The 22,622-nt window shown below is 44.8% G+C and overlaps 1 protein-coding gene across 1 annotated transcript; it reads left to right on the top strand.

The window, feature by feature from the left end:
* Positions 1-3,809: 3,809 nt before the first annotated feature.
* On the top strand, positions 3,810-6,776 carry LOC124697871. Its single transcript, XM_047230403.1, has 2 exons — positions 3,810-6,179; positions 6,286-6,776. Exons 1-2 carry the CDS (start codon positions 3,855-3,857, stop codon positions 6,568-6,570), a joined length of 2,610 nt encoding a protein of 869 aa, XP_047086359.1. The 5' UTR covers positions 3,810-3,854; the 3' UTR covers positions 6,571-6,776.
* Positions 6,777-22,622: the final 15,846 nt, after the last annotated feature.

The following is a 22,622-nucleotide window of genomic DNA, read 5'->3' as shown; positions in this document are numbered from 1 at the left end:
AATATATTTAAACATTAATGTAGATTCAAAAAATAAGAATGCCTACAATTTTCTGATTGTCTATACATTAGAAAATACAAAAAAATTGTTACAAAATACATTTATTTAGAACAAGGTAAGTGTAATAATTAATGTACATTGCAATAAAAAGAATGATACAATTGACATTAGTAACATTTCATATCTGATTAACTATGAGGAAAGGTATTGTTGTTAAGTTACTTAGAAGTATGAAAGTTTAGTGCAAATTCTATTTAGCGAAATCACCCCATGTCCCAAATTTATTTGGACTGTCATCTCACACGAAAAAATTAGTAGTCGGTTAAACTAACGACTCAATTTACATTTTAAAAGTTTCTACAAATTATATTAAATAAGGTTACACTGAGAATCTGCCTATAATGTTATTAGCCAAGAGACATGAGGTCTACATGCACTTTCACTTGGCTATGGCTCTTGGATGACATTTGAAGTCCTTATCAACATCCGACTCATGTATCGCTGATTCTAAGGCGAATCACCATAGATTAGTCTTTGAGTCTACGTGATGAAATGCCTTCGAGTTCTTTGGCCCTCCTAACCCATTCACCAATGAATGTGGATTTTAACTTGTTGACTTCTGAGTGTCTTGCGGATCTAATCCGTCAGGTTTGAGCACGTTACCATTGAATGTAGTTCATCTAGTCTATATGGTGGGATGCACTTGGATCTTCATGCCTCAGTGGTCGACACCATCGGTTTTTCAGAGTAATTGCTTCTTTGCATCTTCCTTGGCTAGTGTCGCTTGTTCATCAGGTGTCGGCATCCCAATGTCGCCGTGTGACGATTTTGTGTAAGGACGTGGCTCTAATGCATACGCAAAAGAGACATTTGGTTTACGGAGTTTTAAATGTTTTCCAAATATGAGTTCAATTACAGTCGCGAGGAGGCGTTAACCCCACTCCCGTGGCAATAATCATACCACCACATCAATATTAGCCAATGCGCATCCGTTTTTTTAGATGTGAACAACGAAAGAGTTTTACTAATGTAGTATTTATTTACACGAGAGAGATTGTCGGAAACATTTGTACGAGGATAACATGGACATTCTTATTACAACTACAACTTGAATATACTAGAGAGAAATCTACCTAACCACATGTAAGGTACGCCTAACTTTATCCGGATAAAACATGTATTAACTTGTTTTTATTAGATCATGTCAAAGGATGACAGGGTAACCTTTTGTGCAAGAGTGAATAATGGATAGCATGCTCCATGATAAGTTGGTCTTGTGTTCTTTTATTAAAAAAAAATCCGTCATTACTCCCCTTATTTGCATCAATGGCGTGCAAAACCCATCTCTTTCATATAGCACATTATTATTTTTACAACCAACAAAATTCATACGTGGTAAAAAAAAAAACAAGACACGATGAACACAACCACACCAAGCAGGAATTGAGAGATATAACATGTAGGAATACATAATCTGCGGAGTCTCGGGGTACAAAATCTGATAGCCCAAGCTTGCGGACGACCATTTGCGTGTAAGAGACGAGTCTGCGGACCTGCTTGTCAGCGAGACGACTTCTGGAGTAGCTGGGGCGTAGCTCGTACGCGTATCGCGTCCGTCCCCCGAAGCATCAAATCGGCAGAATGGGAGCCGTCCGGCCGGCCGGCCGTCCGTCAATTAATCCGCAACCGGCTTCCCCGGTGAAAAACCAACTGAAAACCAGATCCGTAAAACAAAGCGCTGCGGCTGCACGGTACACCCGGCGGGACGGATCACGAGAGAGAAACACGAGGCGGTACAGGAAGGAGTGAAGCGAAGTGTAGCAATAATAATGGGGGATGGGATGACAGGCAGGTAGAAGTCGCCGTCCCGCGCCGGGCGCCGTGCCGCTGCTGACCTCACCCGGCCTCACGCACACGACACGCCCTCTACTCGCGCCCCCGCACTGCCGCGACAAAACCGCCCGGGGCCCCTCACCCCACCCACGCCGGCCGTCCCCGCGCTTTACCTCTACCACTTCAAGATCCGATCCATCCCATTCACCATCATCCCCCACCGCGCCAGTGTGATCCCCCGTCCAGCCCTCGTGACCCCGGCGACGACGACAGGGGTGGGGTGGCCACCAGCTCAGTTGCTGCTCGCATTCCCCACCGCCCACTCCGAACCACAAGCGCTGCTGCTATTACCGGCGAGACCGTAGAAGTAGAAACCCAGCGGCCGGTAGCCCAGCTTTGGCAAGGCGAGCACGAGGCCGCTACACCTACCTAACCGATAAGCTGCAGTAGCCTACTACTCCTACTACTGCGGGGCTCCTACTACCACCACTTCACCACCACCGAGCTGCCTCCAGGTCTCTATCTACCCAGTCCACCTGCTGCGGCTTTCTTTCTCCCATAGCTTCACTCTCCTCTTCTCTCATCTCGTTCTTCCCTTTCTACCAAGGTGAGACACGCTCTTCTATCTTTTCTTCCAGCCCTCTTTGTTTCTTTGGATGAGCTCTATACTGATCTGCGTGTGCTCTTCTTGTTGCTGCAGGGAGAAGGCAGATCTGCGGGCGTGTGATCCCCCAACGAGTTTCTTGAGGATTTGGGGGCTGTTCTTCAAGTGACTGCTGCTAACTGGTAAGCTCACTCACCTCTAACTGGTAAGCTCACTCACCTTGGCTGCACATATGTGCTTGCTTCTATCGACTTCATTCGGCTCTGTAACGGGGATGGCCACTTCTTTCGATTCTGGGTAATGTGGGCTGATTCGATTCTTGTTGCTGCAGTGAATAGCTTACTGTGTTTCTGTATGGGTTTTATTTAATGCTGCTGCATCCTACATTCTATTTTCTCCATTCCCCTTTTCTGTCCCTCTGGCGACCATTGTGGGCGGGGGATGTAATCGGGATCCCCGATGTAATCTGTGTGCTCATTTTACCCTAGTTCTCTGTAAATTTGAGCTGCAGTTTATTTATGCCTCCGGTATTCAGAGCCCTCCTCCAATCATCCAACACATCTATTTTTCTTTTTTCTCTTGCGCGTCAGTTTCACAGTTTTTCCGGTCTTACTGCTATTTTTTTTCCAGGTCTTGCTGTTGCTGCTAGTCAGACTTGCATGTTCACATAGGCTCACAGGATTATGTGTAGCTTTCTCTGTCGTTAAAACAACCAAAAAAATAATATATATTGAGGTTTGTCCACTTTTTCTTGAGGGAAACGGGGAGATAACAGATGTTCCCTTGGATTTGATACTTGTACCTTGACCGAATTATTGAAGGCTGGCCATCACCCGTGATTGTACTTGTGCATACTAATAAATATATAGAACCTAGCACGGCGTCCGCACTAAAATATGAGTAGCTTCAGGCCAACCTCCGCACTTTGCTGCCTGGTCCCGTTTCTTTATCTTCTCTTTTGTATGCAAGATTGTTGGCATATCGAATTAGAACATTATAAAGTCACAGATTGTCCCCCGACCAGCTTGAGGACATATGGACACATCATAGATCGTAAATCGAGGAACCCCGGGAGACAAAATGATGTGTATCATCCACCCACAGATTCATATCCCCTTAACTAAGTTAACACATCACAGTATCAAATGTGCACAGTGCTGCTGCGTGCCATCTAATCTCCGTCTCACACTAATCCAAGTGATTTGTGTTCTGGCTAGCAAAAATACAAAAGCACGTTGCTTTTCCTGCTTATATTGAGAATTGGAATTCAAGCTCTGAGAGATTGCGATTTACTGAATCTTTGTCTGCTGAAATTTTCAGGATATATGATCTGACCGAATCAAGTGATAATATACCTGCTGCGCATACAAAGGGGTGATTTGAAAAGGTGTGCTTGTTATGTTAAACCATCACAAATATGGCAACAAAAGGGCAGTTTGGTAGAGAAAGGAACTTGAAGACCACATCAAGTCGCGAAGGACGGCAAAGGGGAAATTTTCAACCAGCACAATTTGTGCCAGTGCCAAAGGCGAATCTCTCAGCAGCCAGTGGAAATATTGACGGAAAATTTGAAGATAGAATCAGAGTTGTGAAGAATGATAAGATCCGAAGGCAGGGAGAACCTCGGAATGTAGAAGGGGATGCAACCTTGAAGAGCTCTAAACCATGGCCTGCACGAAAGACTGCTACTGTTGATGAACTTGTCAAGCATATGTCCAAAGTTCCTTCATATTTACAGCGTAAAGAGACGGCTGACCATCTTCAGGACAAGGCACTGAATGTTGGGGTTCTTGAGTGGGGCCTTCTTGCAAGGTGGTCTCATGAACAAAAGCATGAGCTCTCTAGCAGCCATGGGGCCTCTCCATCTGATACCAGTAGATCTGCTCTCTTCTCTTCTCCATCTAATTCTTCTGCAAGCCCAAGCAGTAAATCTCTTGATAGCAATCAATCTCCTCCACTGAATGACCATCAGCATTGTTCTATGAGGTCTCATCAAGGTAGTCCTGTGGACAAACACCATGAGAAGGTCAATTCACCTAGCCCGAATTCGGCAGTGCTGAGCTTGTTGCCAGGACATGGAAAGTATCCGTGTGCAGAGACCAGTGGTGACTATAGAGGCTTAAGTCTCAGCAAATTGTGTCTACCCCCAGACTCTATGACCGCAGCCTCTGGGAGTTGCACGCCACATGAAATGGTTGATGATGAAGATACTGCAAGGAAGATAGAGGATGTTGTTCATCACTGTTCGCGCCGGCTTTTTGCAGATGATGACAACATTGGGCGAAATTTCTTCACATCCCATGACAATGATTCCACCCATGTGATGGAAACAGAAAGAAATGGCAGTAGGTCACCTGTTGGTTTCTTTGAGGATATTGGCCAGTCACCTGAATTTCCTCAAATTCCACACTCCTGTCCACTCCCCATCATGGATTCAGCTGAAGAGCCTGCCACCAGTAGCACCACTGCTAGAGTTGATTTTGTCAGTGCAGCTGTAACAAGAGGTGAAAACTGTAACCGACACAAATCTGCCACTAGTGTCGCTAAGAAATCACCTCAAATTAGCTCAAAGTTCAGTGATATGGATGTGTTGCCTGATCGTCATTTTGTTACTGGCCTGAATAGAGTGAGCCGATGCTCTAGCCTGAAGGAAGCACCATCTCCTCGACGGCCTGACACTTCCGTGGATAAGATTGACGAGGACAAACGATCAAGCAGCAAAGGTAGGCGCAGTCCGTTGAGGAGAATGTTAGATCCATTATTAAAGTCTAGGCAAACATCCACTTCTGTGCCCGTTCAACCTTCATTTGTTCCGAAGTGTCATCTGCCAAGCAATACCAATAAGCAGTCTCTTATCTTGGAAGGATCTGGGTCACAAAATGTGCATCGCAGGTCAGTTGATGCAGTAGTCAGTTCAAATAACCATGCTGAAGCAAACATAAACCAGCCTCCTCGTGTGTTATTGAACTGCGAGAGGTACCTCCAACAAGAAAGGGATTCAAGAACAACAAGGCAAGCGCTTCTGCAGCTAGCATGGAAAAATGGCCTACCTCTGTTCATGCTTTCTTTCGGTGATTCTGATATCCTGGCGGCCACTGTGAGAAGGAAAAGCATCTCTGATAAGGAGGATCTAGAAAGTGCATATACTTTATTCACTGTTGAAGAACCCAAGAAAAAAAGTGGAGCTTGGATCACAACGGCTAATAAGAACAAGAAACATCAACTGGTATCCAGCATTGTTGGGGAATTGAAGATCTCACGCCGAAAATCAAGATGCTCCCACACAAAAGATTTTCATGTTCACAGGGAATTTGTGCTGGTTGGTTCTGAATTGCTACCGACACCTGTGGAATCAGGTGATTCACACATTAGCAGAGAGATTGGGGCTTTTATCAGCACTGTGCCTCAGATATCAGAAACTCGTCATCGAAGTAGTTCAGCACCAATTGGCTGCTCTTGCCCTCCTCTGGGAAACTTCCACGCTAACATGACAAGTACTAATTCTGCCCCAGCCAGTGTTATTGCCATACTACCTAATGGCTTTCACGGCGCACCAACTTCAGGGCAACCTTTACCGCTGATGGAGAGGTGGAGATCAGGAGGCTCATGCGACTGTGGTGGGTGGGATGAAGGTTGCATGCTGAGTGTCCTCACTGACAACACCCAAGAATACAAAGGTTCTATGCCTATTCAGGAGAACCAGACACAGGATGGCAGTCATCGGTTTGACTTGCTTACTCAGGTGTGTGCTTGCACTTCCTTACTCTTGCTTGCTTCCAGGGTTTATATGTATAATAAGTCACGACAGAACAAATCAACTGACACGTTATGTAATCCTATATTTATAGGGTCGCTCGTGGGAAGATCGACATGCCTTCAGCATGGTTTCATTTAAAGAAGGGTTGTACGCAGTCGAATTCAGTTCATCCATTGCTTTACTTCAGGCTTTTGCGATGTGTATAGTGATGCTTCACGGCAGGTGCCATGTGAGGCCGCAGGCCGATATGCCTGCGGCGCAAGAACATACATTGCTTGCAGATCAAAAGCTCAAGGCTATGGCAGCCAGCCAAGGTAGAGCTCGGCCCAGTTATGTGCCACACCAGCCCCCTTTATCTCCTGTAGGGCGAGCCTAACTCCTTGCATGATAAAATTGTTTTTCTTTTACTTTCTCTCTTGTAATTTGAGTAGTGCTGTTGGGCCAGTATATAATGGTCCTTGTGAGATCCACACATCGCGAAGTAATGAATCTTATGCAACTGGCTTTAGGGGTAGCTAGCTATCTGTACATGTAAATGTGACTATGTGATGCTGCTGCAAGGCTCATCTCAGTGCTTATTTACCCCTTTAATGTGCTCTGTTCTGTGTCAGTCAATCCCATGCAGAAATTGTATGCCTTGTTTATATTTTTCTGTGCAGCAATGTTGTTGGCTGCAGTTTCATCTAGGTCTGTTCTTGTCTGTCAAGTATCAACACTTCCTAGTACATTTCCTCTAGAGAAATGTTGTTCCCTGCTCTCTTAACACTTTGTGATTCTCCGTGCCAGAACATTGCCAATGCTTACTAGTACATTCGGCCATCGTGTTTCAATCCCAGGAAGAAATGGCATACCTTGTTTATATTTTTATCTAGAGCAATGTTGTTGGCTGCAGTTTCATCTATCTGTTCTTGTTTGTTGAGTGTCAACACTTCCTAGTTGATTTCCTCTGGAGAAATGTTGTTAGCTGCTCTGTTAACACTTTTTGATTGCATGTGCCAGTCAATTGTCAACGCTTCCTAGTACATTCAGACATCGTGTGTCAGTCAATCTCATGCAGAAATGGTATACCTTGTTTACATTTTTCACTACAGAAATGTTGTTCATTGCAGTTTCATCTAGCTCAATTTTTACTACAGAAATGTTGTTCTTTGTAGTTTCATCTAGCTCTATTATTGTGTTTTGAGTGTCAACATTTCCTCCTGTTAGCACATTCAGCTCCAAAGAATTGAGGTCCCTGTGGCGTCAGGTATATTCTTCAGAAAACCCCAGCTGAGCAAGACAAGTTAATCTCTATTATGTGACCAAGCGGAATTGGGATTCTTTTTAAAAAAACTTTTACATTGACGAGCTCAATTAAGCTCTTTACAATACACATATACATGTAGTCCGAATTGCTAGAAATGGTATACCTTGTTTACATTTTAATCTACACAAATGTCGTTCTTTCCAGTTTCATCTAGTTATTTTCTTGTTTGTCAAGTGTCAGCACTTCGTAGCACATTCAGCTCACAGGTATTGAAGTTTCTGTGGCGTCATATACTTTCATCAGAAGAATCCAGTTATGCTACTAGCTCCCGGGCTTTCAGACTTTTTGTCCGGGCCTGGCTTCGGCCTGTTTTTAGCACTGGACTTTTCTTAGCTTGGCCCGGCCCATAGGATACCCAGTTATGCTACTAGCTCACTCCTGACCCCAATTCTAGTCCGAATTACCGCGAGCACTATATTTCGCTCCATACAAGGTCTGTTACTCTGTTACGACTTCATATGGCAACGGGGACACTAACCACTGGTTATTGCTTAACCATAATTATTCTCGTGCTGCAAATTTTTTTCCGTCCCCATCCCAACTAACTGTCATGGGCCAGTTCTTTTACCATCTCCATCCCCATCGGATAAACAAATAACCATTGGTTAACCATCCCTGCTTTAGCTAGTAACTATGAGCCCAAAATAAAATGATAACATGGTAGGATGATAGGGCTGGCTATATCAGGAGTTTAGGAAGGAGAGGCGAGCATTTGGGAGTTGGGATTTGGGGACTACGGAGGTTGGGGACGGGAGGGGAAATGTGAGTATAATAGGATTAGAGTTTTTTGGTATCTATACACACCTATCTTGTACCATATATAGTGCCACATGTCATGTGCCTAACGGGATTTCATGGTTATCAGGTATGGATAGTGGTAACACAGACCCATCCCCACCTTGCGTAATGGGGAAAGTTTGCCTCCAATAAAACCCCCACGAGAATGAAGTATTAACCAAAACCATCCCCTAATAGGTGAGTTAACCATATGAACAATTTTGAGTGCGAACCTTTTTAACAGGTGAACAATTTTTAAATATGAACCATTTTTAATCATGAACTTTTTCCTCGGAAAAAAAATTATGAATATGAGTCTTTTGACTCGGTGAACAATTTATAACTTAGTAAACAATTTTAAATATGAACCATTTTTAAACTTGTTTTTTTAAAACATGGTGAACAATTTAAATGTGAACCTTTTTGCATGGTGCTTTTTTAAAAATATGAACCATTTTTAATCATGGACTTTTTTACTAGGTGAGAAAATTTTAAGTTATGGAAACTTTAAAATCTAAACGTTTTATTTACCTCATGAACCATTTTAAAATATAAATATTTTTAAATTATAAATAATTTTGAAAATTAACATTTTAAAGTCATGAAGATATTATGAACCTGTTCTTAATATGATAAACGTTTTTTAATATTTTTTTGTAAGAAATATCGCTTTTCACATTTAGTTTTTGATAAATGGTTCTCACATTTAGTTATTTTCAAGAAATAGATTTAATACGAAAACAGTTTTTTTTTAAAAAATAAAAAATAAAAGGAAAAGAAGCACTCATGCGTGGGCTGGAACATGCACTGGTACAAGTGGTACCTGCTCGCTACTGTATTTCTTCACAAGGCTGAGGTGGCTGAGGTAGTTTAGTTATTTGGATGGATGTTGGACTAGGCCCAGCTAGCGCGATGAACTAACTTCGTGAGCGAAGCGGACTCCCACTCGCTCTAAGGGCATCTCCAGCGGCGCGACGCAAGTGGTCGCCGAGCGACCGTTTTCGTCCGCCGTGACCGGAAATGCGTCTGGGCCCTGCTCCAGCGGGACGACGCAAAGTGACCGGCCCGTCCGCGGAGACGCAAACCTGGCCCAAATATGCGTCAGGTTTGCGTCTCCGCGGACGCTCGGCGGTCGCGGAAAATGTCCGCGTTGGGTACATCCGGGCCCGGTCGGCAGTGACTAGATAAGAAAAATATTTTTTCATTACTATTGATTGGCCAAAAGGACCATCTTTACAGAGATGGTTAGTCGAGTTAACCTAAAACTACAACGGCCGTACCTATTCGCCGTCGCGCGGCCTACACCGGCCTCGGTTACTCGCAGTCGCGCGCCCTACTACTGGCCGCCGGATGGGCCGGCGCCGTCGTCGAAGCGGGAGCGGTTCTTGCACTCCGCGCGGCGCGCACGGCGGCAAACGGACATCTCGTCCTGCCACAGCGCCGTCACCGTCGCAAAGGCAACCTTCCTAGCAGCCGCCTCCGCCGTCGCCCGGGCCTCCTCCTCTGCCGCCGCCTGGACCGCCGCCGCCCGGGCCTCCTTCTCCGCCGCCGCCGCGTCCTCCTCCGCCGCCACCGCCACCTGGATCGCCGCCACGTCGGCGACGAAGCGGGCCCTGTCCCTAGCCGCCGCCGCCACAGCTTCATCCCTGGCGGTGATGGCGACCTCCAGCTCCCGGTTCTCCTGCTCGACCCGCGCGGGAGAACGGCCGCTACGCTGGAGCGAGTCCAGGTCGGAGCACATTAACCCCCTAGCCATGGCCGTCGCATAGCTGGCGGCTTCCTCCTCCGCCACCAAAGCCTGGCGGCGCTGGGCGTCCCCTGCCAGGGACTCGAAGGACGCGAGCAGAACCCGCTGCTCACCGGCGCACTCGAAGCGCCTGGGCACGGGGGGGTCGTCGTCCGCGATGTCGTGGATGACGGCGTCGGCCGGAGGGGCCGCGAGGGCCGCCCGCGCCTCCGCGAGCTCGGCCCTGGCGTCGGCGAGCTCGGCCATGGCGTTGGCGATCTCCGCCCTGGTCGCCGCGAGGCGCCCTTCCGCGCGCTCCGCCGCCTCCGCCTCCACCTCCGCGACCTCCGCCTCCGCCTCCGCGACCTCCGAGTCCAGCCTGCTGGGCCTCAACGCCGGCGGCAGCTACCTCGTCCTCCTCCTCCTCCGGGTGGAGCCGGCGGCAAATGTCAACAACTTGCTCCCAACTCATGTGGTCCGCCATGGATGGATGGTAGTGTGAGGTGTGCCCGTCGCACCCGGCGGTGTCCACCGTATATAGCCACGGCGGGGCGGGAAACGGCGTTGGCGCGCAGGGTGTTTTCCGCGCGCGCGAAACGCCGGCGAAACTTGCGAATGTATTGGGCGCGCGCGGGAACGATCGTCGTCGCGCGGGAACAGTTAATCGCCGGCGGCAGTCCTCGACGGGACGTAAAACGCCATTAGCGACCTTGACGATGTCCCTGGATAAAATATGCGTCCGCACCGCTGGAGCTACCCCCGACACAAACGGTCGCCCTGGGCCACAACGCGTCCGCGGGCCGACGCAAACGGACATTTCGGACGTCCGAAATGCGTCGCGCCGCTGGAGATGCCCTAAGCGATACATAGGGGTCCCCCGAGTTACTACTAGCTGGTCCCAATTCTGCTGTTGGGCTAGTATATGATGCTCCAATATGCTCTGTTGTGTGTCAGTGAATCCCATGGAGAAAGTGTATGCAGAAATGTTGTTGGCTGCATATTCATCTAGGTCTGTTCTTGTCTGTCAAGTGTCTAACCTTCCTAGTACATTTTCTGGTGAGAAAATGGTGCTCCCTGCTCTGTCAAAACTTTTGTGATTGCTTGTGCTATCTAATTCTCAACGTGTCCTAGTAGGGTGTCAAGTGGGATCCCACTTTTGTCCCACTTGTAGTATAATTTGACTTTTTAGTACAAATTTTGACATCAAAATTTGAACTACATAGTACAAAATGACATCTCATCGGGATCCCACCTTGACACACTCACCTAGTACATTCAGACATCTTGTGCCCGTCAATCCCATGTAGAAATGGTATACTTCGTTACAATTTACTCTGCACAATTTTTTTGAGTGCAATTCGTTCTACTCTCAGATCCATATTAAATGTCGGTGATTTAGAATAAATTTATCTAAATCAGTGACAATATTTTTTTTTGAAATGAGGGCATCCCCAGCCTCTGCATCAATCGATGCACACGGTCTTTTTATTTATTAAAATTCTAAAATTCGAAAGTTTACATTGTGAATCAAAGAAGGTTGAGACATGTGTCAACCTCCGAAAGAAAAAGCAACATATAGCTATCCATCCTGTAGCCTACTAGTATGATGCCACCCAGTAGGTCGGAAATAGAAGTCCTGAGTAACTGTTAGCAAACGGTTGCATCCAGTATCCATAACCTCCCGCTGGTCCTCCGGGAGCAGGTACGCCCATTGTTGAATCCAGTGTGTAGCTCTGCGAATAACCTGCAAAAAAATTGTACCCTTCTGTTTGTTAAAAATCAGATCATTTCTGGTGGTCCAAATAGACCAACACAAAGCCGATACACCAATCCGTATTCTGACTTTATCTTTCTTTTCAACCCCATTCAGCCAATTACCAAACATATTAGTAATATTTACAAGAGGTGGTATATTATATGTAAAATAAATCATACGCCGGATTATTTGGGCAAAAGGACAAGAAAGAAACAAGTGTTGTACATTTTCTATAGAATCACAAAAGCAACATTTTGTACATCCCTTCCAATTCCTCTTAGCAAGATTATCTTTAGTTAGCAACACTTTGCTGTTTAAGAACCACATAAAAACTTTGATCTTTAGAGGAATTTTTAACTTCCACAAATACCGATGTAAGAACCTAGTATGCCCGTTCATGAGGTCAAGGTACATGGATTTGACTGTAAAAGTTCTGGTTTCAGTAAGTTTTCACATAAATTTATCCTGGTCGTTATTTAACTGAATTGACATTAATCGCTGACATAAATGGATCCATTGATTCCACTATGATCATTCAAAACACGTCTAAAACCTATATTCAATGGCGTTTGTGATAACACATTTGCAACCAACACATTTTTCCGTTGAACAATGTTGTATAGGGACGGGTATTGTTGCGCCAAAGAAGTTTTTCCAAGCCAAACATCTTCCCAAAAACGAACAGAAAAGCCATTGCCTAATTTTGAAGAAACCCCTACTGAAAAAATCTTTTTTAACACGTATTAAGCATTTCCAAAAAGGAGAATCCGTGGGTTTGGCTTCAACTAGTGCTAACGTCTTATGTTTCAGGTATTTATTGTGTAAAATTTGTTCCCACATACCTTCTTCAGTTAGAAGTTTGAACAACCACTTACTCAGCAAACATTTGTTTTTGAGCTCTGATACTTCAATACCGAGCTCTCCTTAATCTTTTGGTCTACAAACCATATTCCATTTAGTTAATCTATACTTTTTCTTGTTATCATCTGAAACTAGACCTGAAAAAATCCAGACGTTTTAACTCCAACCGGTATTTCCAGAAAAGAGAGCATAAACATGGGTAAGCTTGTCAACACTGAAGGGATTAATATTAAAGGATCTCCATAAGAGAGCAACTTGCTACGCCAGCAACCTAGCTTAGCACCAAAACAACTCTCTACAGGGTTTCATTCTGCATTCTTTAATTTCCTGTAGTGTACCGGAATACCAAGATATCGAATTGGTAAAGAACCTACTTCGCAGCCAAAAAATTTCCTATATTAAGTCTCCATCTCATTGGCTTGCCCAAAACAAAATAACTCACTTTTGTGGAAGTTGATTTTCAAACCAGGTAGTTGCTCGAAAATATACAAGATTAGTTTCATGTTCACCGCTTTCTCAGTATCATGTTCCATAAAAATTATTGTATCATCTGCATATTGAAGGATTGACACACCGCCATCTACCAAATGAGGTATGAGACAATTAACATGGATCGGAGGGAATAACTCTTTTCTTGTCTGTCAAGTGTCAAACATTTCTTGCTAGCACATTCAGCTCCCACAAACTGGAGCTGGAATCTAGTAAAGTCAATCTCCTTCCCGAGGAGGCCAAGTTACAGAACCCAAGCATCAAATTTCTTAAGCAACTTTGCATCCAAAAAGTCCCACTCACTTTTAGGATAGAAAAAACATAGGAATAGGAAAAGCGTAGGGTTGGCATGTCATGCCCATTTGAATCTTATGGAAAGATGGAGTGTGTTTGATTGTAGCAAAGGAATTTTTACATCAGGTATGACCTAATATTTTTTCCTATAACATTTATAATACATGATTCTTATAGAATTAATTTCTATAAATCAAACAACTTGTATAGATTTTTTTTTCCATAGGATCCAAATCCTACACATTTCCTTTACAAATCTTATGAATCAAAGGAGCCCTCAATGGTCTTAAGGTAGCTAAAATTGGCAGGACTCCGAGATATTTCATATGTAAATGACCAATTTGACAGTTGAAGAGATAAGAATAGAACTGGGTGACCTTATTATCTGCATTAATAGTAAAAATTTCACTATGTAAAATTTATTTTCAACCCGGACATCAACTCAAACATAGCGTCAGGTTAGGCATAGTATTTGTTCTCACGAGTTCAAAACAATGTTAAATCTTGCAAGGTTTTCGATATAGTACCAAAGTCTCTCGATGTTGAGCTGTTGACTGAGTAATTCTTAGTTGCTAAGGGCATGTCCAGCCGTTCCGTCTGGCAAAGCCCTTTTATAGGCTGTTTGGAGGGGTGCCGTCGCGGTTTTAGCAACCGTTGCCCTGATAGAGAATTTATAAATTTTATAAAATACATAAACTTGAACGAAAATCTTACAACTTGGCAATTTTTTATAAAATGGAAGCAAATACGAAAAAAATATCCTAGTTTAGGCCAAGGTGGCGGTAGAAGGAGTTGTAGTCACCGTCGTCGTAGTTGTTGCTCGTCGGCTCGTCTCTGGCAGGCCACCGCAACCAAGCCTCTATGCCCATTCATCCGGCGCCGATTTGGAGACGCCGGATGGGAAAACATAACGTGCCGGCCGAAATTGGGGTAGGGTCAGATCACTGGCAAAAAGAAAGGGAGTGAGAGCTCAAATAGAGCAACATGCTAAAATTAAGTGTATATACGTGCTTGAGTTTAAATCTGGTATCTATCAGAAGGGTATAGCCAAATTTTTAGCAAGATTTTGCTCGCCCATATATAATTTGACCACCAATGTTGGTGGCAAAGTTGCTATAGAGTTGACAACATGACATGAGGGCATGCCAAAAGTACAAAGCAACGATCCTGCAGATAGAATCGAAAGGTTAGTTGGTAGGGCTTCGCTTCTGGACAGCAGCCAAGAGCAGCACAACCGAAGAGGCTTGGTTCATTCTTGACGACTGCCATGAGCCCATGCCCATGACCCCGTCCTGCAAAGCATCAACCCCACGCCTAACAGTCTTGGAACAAGAGCACCATGAGTCCATGACCTTGAAGCCCCATCTTGTTTTTTTCCACACGATCCACCAGGGGGATCGAATTTCCATTATCACAGAGATAACGAAAATACAGACGAGTTCAGGAAAACGAAAAAAGCAAAAGGGGTGAGGGGGGGCGCCGCCTAATGCTAACGTTCGGAGATTAGTTACGGACCAGCTCCAGCCAGAAAGGCAAGGAGAAAAGAGTATCAAGCTAGACCAAAAGGAGAGGAACAACAAACACCGCAAGATCAAACTTCCTCCAACCCCTGATTCTTCTCTCCAACTTTTTGCTTCATGATCCAAAAACAAAAGAGCTTCATCATCCTTAAGAGGCATTCTTGTCAACATCATCCTCTGGCGTCTTGTCATTCAAGCGAAGAAGACCAGCGCGCCCACCACTTCCTGCAGTTGAGGTTCCAGCTCCAGCCGTCACCAAACGCATGAGGCCATCCGCTCCAGCACGAATATCTTCAGCATCTTTTTCTCCATGGAGCCCTGCCCAATAATTCATGAAAACTACAAGCAGTAATCGATCAAGTCAAGAGGAGAACTAATGAGTTTATTCTCAAAGCAAGCTTTATTTCTAATCTTCCAAATTGCCCAGACAGATAGCAACCAAACCAGCTATCCGAGTGTTTCGGCTCGCAGGGACAAACCGTGGAAACCACTCGTAAAAATTGGGAAAAACTCCCGTAGCCGAGTTTGAGCGTTGATAGCAGTGGCGACAGCGCTCCAGACAAATTTGGCAGCTGAACATCCAAAGAACAGATGACTGATGGATTCCTGCTCGTTGCAAAACTGACAGATTGAATTTCCTGACCAGTTACGAATGATTAGATTGTCTTTGGTGGCAATTGCATTATGCCAGATCATCCAAAGCCAGACTTTGATTTTGAGAGGGATCTTACTTTTCCAGAGGTGTCTAAACGATCTGTCTCTCCCATTACTGCACAGATGCTTGTACACAGATTTCACTGTAAAAGAACCATTTTTTGACCATTTCCAGTGAGGTGAGTCTTTTTCTTCAGACAACCTTACATGGTTTAAAATCTGAAGGATTCCATCTTCCTGAATAATAAGATCCGGCGTCGCCCATCTTCTATAAGTGAATCTCCATCCTGCAGCAAGCTGCTTCAGCCACAGAAACTTTCTGATCATTGCAAATATCAAAGAGAACAGGAAACATATCTTTCAAGGGACTGATACTGCACCAAGAGTCACCCCAAAAACTAGTTAGGAGCCCATTCCCAACTCTCATTCTTCTCCCACAGAGATAAATATCTCCGATGACCATCATATCAGCCCACAAAGCAGAGTCTCCAGGTCTTCTTTTAGTGTAATAAATCCCTTTATCTTTGAGATATTTCTTTCTCATGAAATCACTCGCCAGTGGCCATTGTCATGCTCTAATTTCCACCACCACTTACACATCAAACTGATGTTGAATTTGAGTAGGTCTTTAATCCCTAACCCACCCTTTTGTTTTGGTTTACAAATCCATTTCCACTTCACAAAGTGATATTTCCTTTTTTCAAAGATCGCCAGCCCGGAAAAAGATCCGATAGGTTTATCCATTTGTTCAATGTTTGTTTTATGCAAGCAATCTCAAAGACATCTCGATAAACCGCAATACTAGATAAGCAAGCATCAATTTTCACTAATCTTCCACCAATGGACATGGAATTACCAATCCAACCACTCATCTTTTTTTTGGTTTTTTCTCCCGTAAACCTCATTTCGTAAAACGTAAGTTCTTCCGGCACACACCGGTGTCCCTAAGTATTTGATAGGCCGACTGCCTTTCTCGACGCTTAAAAAGCTCAGCGATAAAACTCCCGTTTATTATCATCCTCCGAGACCGCCAGAACCTCACTTTTTTCGAAATTGATTTTTAACCCGGACATGGATTCAAAAAGGTACAAGCAATAACTTTAAGTTGACAAGCATGTTGAGGAATGTCTTGAATCAGCAGAATAGTGTCATCAAGATACCGTAGAACTCGCTATGCCTTGGTGAATCGGATTGCCGACCGGACTCGAGATCGGACCATTTGATTGGGCCGAGGTGTATCATTTTTGCCAGACTATTTGCAGCCATGTTAAAGAGGAAAGGGGCAAAGGGATCACCTTGTCTGACTCCTTTGTGGCTAGAGAAATATGGGCCCACCTTGTCATTAACTTTAACACTCAGGGTCCCACCAGTAACCACTCCTCTAATCCAAGACAACCAACTATCACTGAAACCTTTCTGTCTACAACAATCAAACAGAAATCCCCAATTCACCTTATCATATGCTTTTTCGAAATCAATTTTCGTAATCACTCCCTCGATTTTTCCCGAATTTACAGATCCTTCAACACCTCTTGAAGTAACATCACACCATCTGTGATATATCTATCCTTAATGAAGGCAGTCTGACAAGGAAGCAGCAATTTACTCATCACAGGGTTTGCTCTGATTGTCAGAACCTTAGTCACAATCTTGAAAAAGACTTGTAACAAGCAGATAGGTCTAAATTTTTGAATAATATCAGCATCATCAGCTTTTGGGATTAAAGTAATTATCCCATAATTGATTCTGTCTAGGGAAATTTTGTGATCATGCAGATCATCAAAAACTTTCATAATATCAAATTTAATTATCTCCCAGCAGTGTTGATAAAATTCAATGGGGAAACCGTCAGGACCAGCTGCTTTATTTTTCTCCATATGATCTATAACATCCTTAACTTCTTCAAAGGAAAAACATCTGTCCATGTCCACCCTATCAAGATCATTAAGCTGTTCCCCCTCAGACCAGATCTCATCTCTCAACTTAACATCTGAGTTAATAACAGGGCCAAACAAATCCTTATAAAAGGAAGTAGCATGTTCTAACAAAGCATCATCACCTTGTACAACAGAATCACCATTTTTTAGAGAGAATATTGTCCTTTTTCTCCTGCATCCATTGGAAGCTCTATGGAAGAAAGCAGAATTGCAGTCCCCATGGAGAAGCCAATTTTCTCTGGATCTTTGTCTCCAAAAAAGTTCTTCATTATCAAGGATTTCCAACAATTCCTGTTGCAACATAATCTTCTTTTTTCTTTGATCTGGAGATAGCAGACCAGCTTCTTCCAAGTCCTCCAGATTTTTTAGATCAGTACTGACATCTTTCTTCCTCTGAATATCTGCACCTCTCAGATTAGCCCCCCACCCTTTTAGAGCCATCTTAACATTTTTTAACTTCTTTTGCAGCTTTTCTAGACTGTTAGAAGCAAAAACTTGTTTGCTCCAACTTCTCTTGACTCTATCTAAGAAAGTATCCTCACAGAGCCATCTTTTCTCAAATCTGAAATCTCTGTTCCTCACCTTGATGTCTAAAGTATCCAGAATCAGAGGGTTGTGATCAGAAATATCTCTCACAAGTTTGTGTACAGTAACAAGAGGAAACAAATCTTCCCAAGAACTACTCATAAGGAATCTGTCCAACTTTTCTAAAGTAGGATCTGCATGATTGTTGGACCAAGTAAATTGCCCACCAGTCATATGAATTTCTCTCAGAGCACAGGAATTTATAATGGAATTAAAGATATCAGACCATTTGGATAGATTTATTGGTTTATTCTTCTCAGAAGAGAATCTTAAAAGGTTAAAATCTCCCCCTACCAGAAGTGGTAGGGATTGATTGCTGCAAACATTGCCAAGCTCCACAAGGAATTCTTCTTTATCACAACTCTGAGCAGCACCATATACTATCACAAAGCACCATTTCACCAGCAACTTCAAATCAGACAAAGTAACCTTGATGTGAAATTTTCCAACAGAAGTGTCACAAATGGTAAACCTGGATAACCTAAAACCACCCAGGATACCCCCACTTCTACCAACAGAGCTGATCCATTTCCAATCAAACTCACCTCTAGGATCAATCCTCCTGAAGAAAGCAGGAGAGTAGTCTTTCTTGATTGTTTCCTGAAGACCAATGAAGTCAAGCTGTTGATTTTTCATCAAGTCGATCAAAAAACACTCATACCCTTCTTACCCACTCCTCCGCAATTCATGGATGCACCTATCATAGATACTTGGGGTTTTGTTTTCTCCTCCTGGATCCAGCTACAATCCCACTCAAAGGGTGGTAATTGCAAGCCTTCACCCAGGCAAGCACATGATTTTGCTTGTGCTCCCACCATGGCATCACCTGATTTCACCAGTGACCCACTTCTCCCTAACTTGCAAGCTGACCTCTTGGATCTCTTTTTTTTCCTGGACAGAACAGGAGTGAACTCATCTTCATTCACCTCTTTGTCACTGTCACTATAATCAGATCCAAGCCCAAGGAACAGGGTTTGTTGAGTATCAACACTGTCGAAACAATCGCAGAATCTTGCACAAAGCAATAATAGCATGTCTAGCAATTTCAAGGTCTTTTAAATAGTTGACTTTCTCAAGACTAAGGGAAGTAGGATCAACACCCATTTCTAAGGCTCTACTAATAATATCATCATCATCAAGCAGGGCAAAGGAATTATGGGAGTTTAGATTTGTACCTGGAATGTTATTTGCATTTGTGGTCTCCATAGCTCTTGTGTCAATTCTTAGGTTATGGGCACCCAAAGAATCAATCCTGGAACTCATCCTGGCAGGATGTGGACGATGGACTTCACCAGCACCAGAATTAGGGAAATTACCACCACCTGGAGATGCAGCAGCAACAGGAGGATTATCAACCTGAGAAAGAGGATCTTCCTGAGTATCAGGATCAAGCTGAGAGCATTCATCAGTTCTTTCAATAATGGGGGCAGCCAGAGCAAGAATCCCTTGTCCTTGAGTCAGGAAAGGAGTGTCAGATGTTTGTGAGTTGTCAGAAATATCATAATCCACCAGCTCCTCATAGTGTCCATTTTTTTCTCCCTCATTCTCAGCAATTGGGTCTAGGAAACTTCTATACTCCTTCTGAATAGTAAAAGCCTTGTCACTGCCAGATCTGGCAAGAGAGTTGATGAAGTGTCTGTAAGATACATCCTCAGACTGAGTGGAGGAACCCTCACCAGCTTGTGAAGGAAGGGAGGCCAGTGCATCAACAACTTGTCTATGAACTTCAGGAAGAGCAGAAGAAATCTTGTCAGAAGCTGGAATCTCATCCTGATTATAAGTAGAATCCAATTCAAACAGTTTCCTTTTACCAGTCTCTTTGCATCCAGTCAAAGAAGGAGGAAGTAGCACCTTTTGTCTGTGAGAACCAGTATGATTTCCAGAAACTTTAGGGGGAGCAGACTGAGAACCAGCATCAGATTCTTGTAATCCCACTCTTTGTCTCTTAGGAGTACCTTGATCCCCTTCAGTACCTTGTGTGTCAACAGGAATGGCAGTTCTATTACCAGCATTTGTAGAAGGGTCAAACAACTCCCTAGAGTACTGAAATTCATAAAAGCCTTTTTTAATTTCCCCAATTCTAGAGTTAGGGACTAGAGCCAAATCTTGACTGCCAATCTTAACCCTCACAAAGGCAAAGTGCCTGAGATAGTTCTTATCCAGAGCAAGAGGTTTACCAACCAAACTAGCAACATAGAAAACCGTAGACTTGTTCCTAAACTTCATGGGAATCCCTTTGATCCCGAACCAAGCTTCTCGCATGATGGAGATTGGCTCAATATCACCAGCCCACTTTTCCAGGCTAATGATAGCACCAGGAACAGTTCTCATAAACAATTTCCCAAAGTGAGCTAACTCTTCAATAGCTTTAGCCGAAGGGAATCTGGTTCTAAACTCAGTAGCCGAAACCTCTTTGGCAAAGAACCTCCAATTAATCTTCATAGACTCTGCCCATACATTGAATTCGTGTTCAATATTCCTGCAATTCACTTCACCTTTTTCCACAGTTATATGAGCATAATTGAGTTGCTCAACAGGGTAGTTATCTTCTTCAGGCACAGGGATGGAATAGAAACCAGACCCAAATTCCTCACTGCCAAAGAAGGGAGCCTTATATTCCCACGGATCACGCTCTTGGCAAACTGAGACATGATGTTCACCACCACAGTTTAAGCAATCAACGTAACCAAGCTTTCACGGGAGGATTATCTCGCTCTCCTAGCGTAAGGTGGCAAGGAGGCAGGGAGCGAAGCGGAGGTACGGAGGACCCCACCGGCTCTCCGCAGAAGCAAGAGTTTGAGAATTATCTCGCTACAACAATGGATCTATTCTGCGGCTGAGCTCGAGATTCAGTTGCTAAGGTATCTGCAGCTACAGCATTAGACGACGGCAAGGATGAGGCAATGGGACTTACATCTGTAGAACGAGTTGAAACTTGGTTGGATGTACCACCAGGAACCATTTCAGCACGGTGAGCCCAGCGATCTCGATTGCGCAGCTCCTCCTCTTTGCGAGTCCTCTCGGCGAGGGCGCGTTCCCGCGCCGTCTTCTCAGAGATTCGGACGGCCTCTCGCTGACGATCTTCATCAAGACGACGACGCTCCTCAAGTCTTCTGCGCTCTTCGAAGCGGAGGCGCTCCTGATCTGCCTGGCGCCTCTCTTCGTCTCGACGGCGAATCTCTTCATCACGGCGCCAGATTTCATCACGGCGGCGCTCGTCTTCCCAGCGTCGCTGTTCGTCACGACGATCAGCATCAGATCCGGCCCTCGGCCTGAATCCGAAGTAATTGTCGCGAGGAGAGTTCCGCCTGGGGGGAGAACGACGAGATCCCCCGAATCTTCTATCCATCCGAGGCTGCGAGACAACCTGGGCGAAAGATCTTGAGTCTCCGGCGACCGTCCCGGACCAACGGCGCGGCGGAGGTGGGTGGGAGAGATCAGATCTGGGAGACGGAGGCGACGAGACGAAGACGACTGCGCCCGTGGATAATGATCTAGGGTTAACTCTGACCCTCTCTTCTGGGAAGGTTAACCGAGCCTCCGTAGGAACAGTGATGGGCTGAAGCCCAGTAGAATCCGCCATGGATAAAACCGAATGAGCTCCGGACCCATATCGTGGATTAACGACCGCGCATTCACGAAATCGAAGCACAGATAATCGTTGGGCTCGACCCAGAAAATCTCGGTCCAACCCACTCCCGATCTCTGGCCCGAAGATGATTTGAACCCCATTGATTTCCCGCGTAGCCCCGACGCAAACCCCTGAAACATCAAGATCAGATTCAGTGATCAGACTACGGTTGAGATCGAAAAATCGGGTGATGGAAGAATCCGCAACAATCAATCCAGGAGATCGAAGAATGAAACCGTCACGCGCAAAACGAAAGATTGCTGCGCGCTCAAAAAGCGGCTGCGAATCCCCCAACAAAGTGTCGGGCGTAGGAGCGGGAGGAGGCTGAGACGATGACGGAGGACGGGGCAGCACATCGGCGGCGCGAAGGGGCGGCGCGGCGGCAGGAGGTGAGGGCGGCGCTGCAGGTGGTGAGGGCGGCGCGAGGTTGCTTAGAGGCGACGTCATCTCTCGAGTGCCTTTTACGGAAGGAAGAAGAACAAAAGATCTCGATTAGAGATGCTTCTTTGAGTTCAGCAAACTCTACTCTGCCATCGCATAGCATCGAACCCAAGCAATCAGTAAGACAACACCTATACTAGTATGTGAGTACGTGTACAACAAAGTGGACAATCCAAGGAAAGAAGCCCGCACTTTGACGTGCTACGCTTTACATCGACAAAGCCGGGCAACAGATGTGCGCCCCTGCTCCGTTCCAAACGCATGGCATTATTTTGTGTCTATCGCCAATCGGGAAGCCGGAGACACGGCGTAGTCGTAACAAAAGACAAAGCAAATACACTTGTCGAAACTCTGTACTTGTCCTCTCTCGTGGTCAGTAGCAACGGAATCTCCAGAGAATCACCGGCAGAGCCTTGTTCGGAATGTTCTGTTTGACACAACGATTTTAGGA

This window comes from Lolium rigidum, chromosome 3, assembly GCF_022539505.1.
Source record: "Lolium rigidum isolate FL_2022 chromosome 3, APGP_CSIRO_Lrig_0.1, whole genome shotgun sequence".
In the NCBI taxonomy this organism is placed as follows: domain Eukaryota; kingdom Viridiplantae; phylum Streptophyta; class Magnoliopsida; order Poales; family Poaceae; genus Lolium; species Lolium rigidum.
Note: the sequence above shows the minus strand (reverse complement) of the source record. Positions and strands in the feature narration are given on the sequence as shown.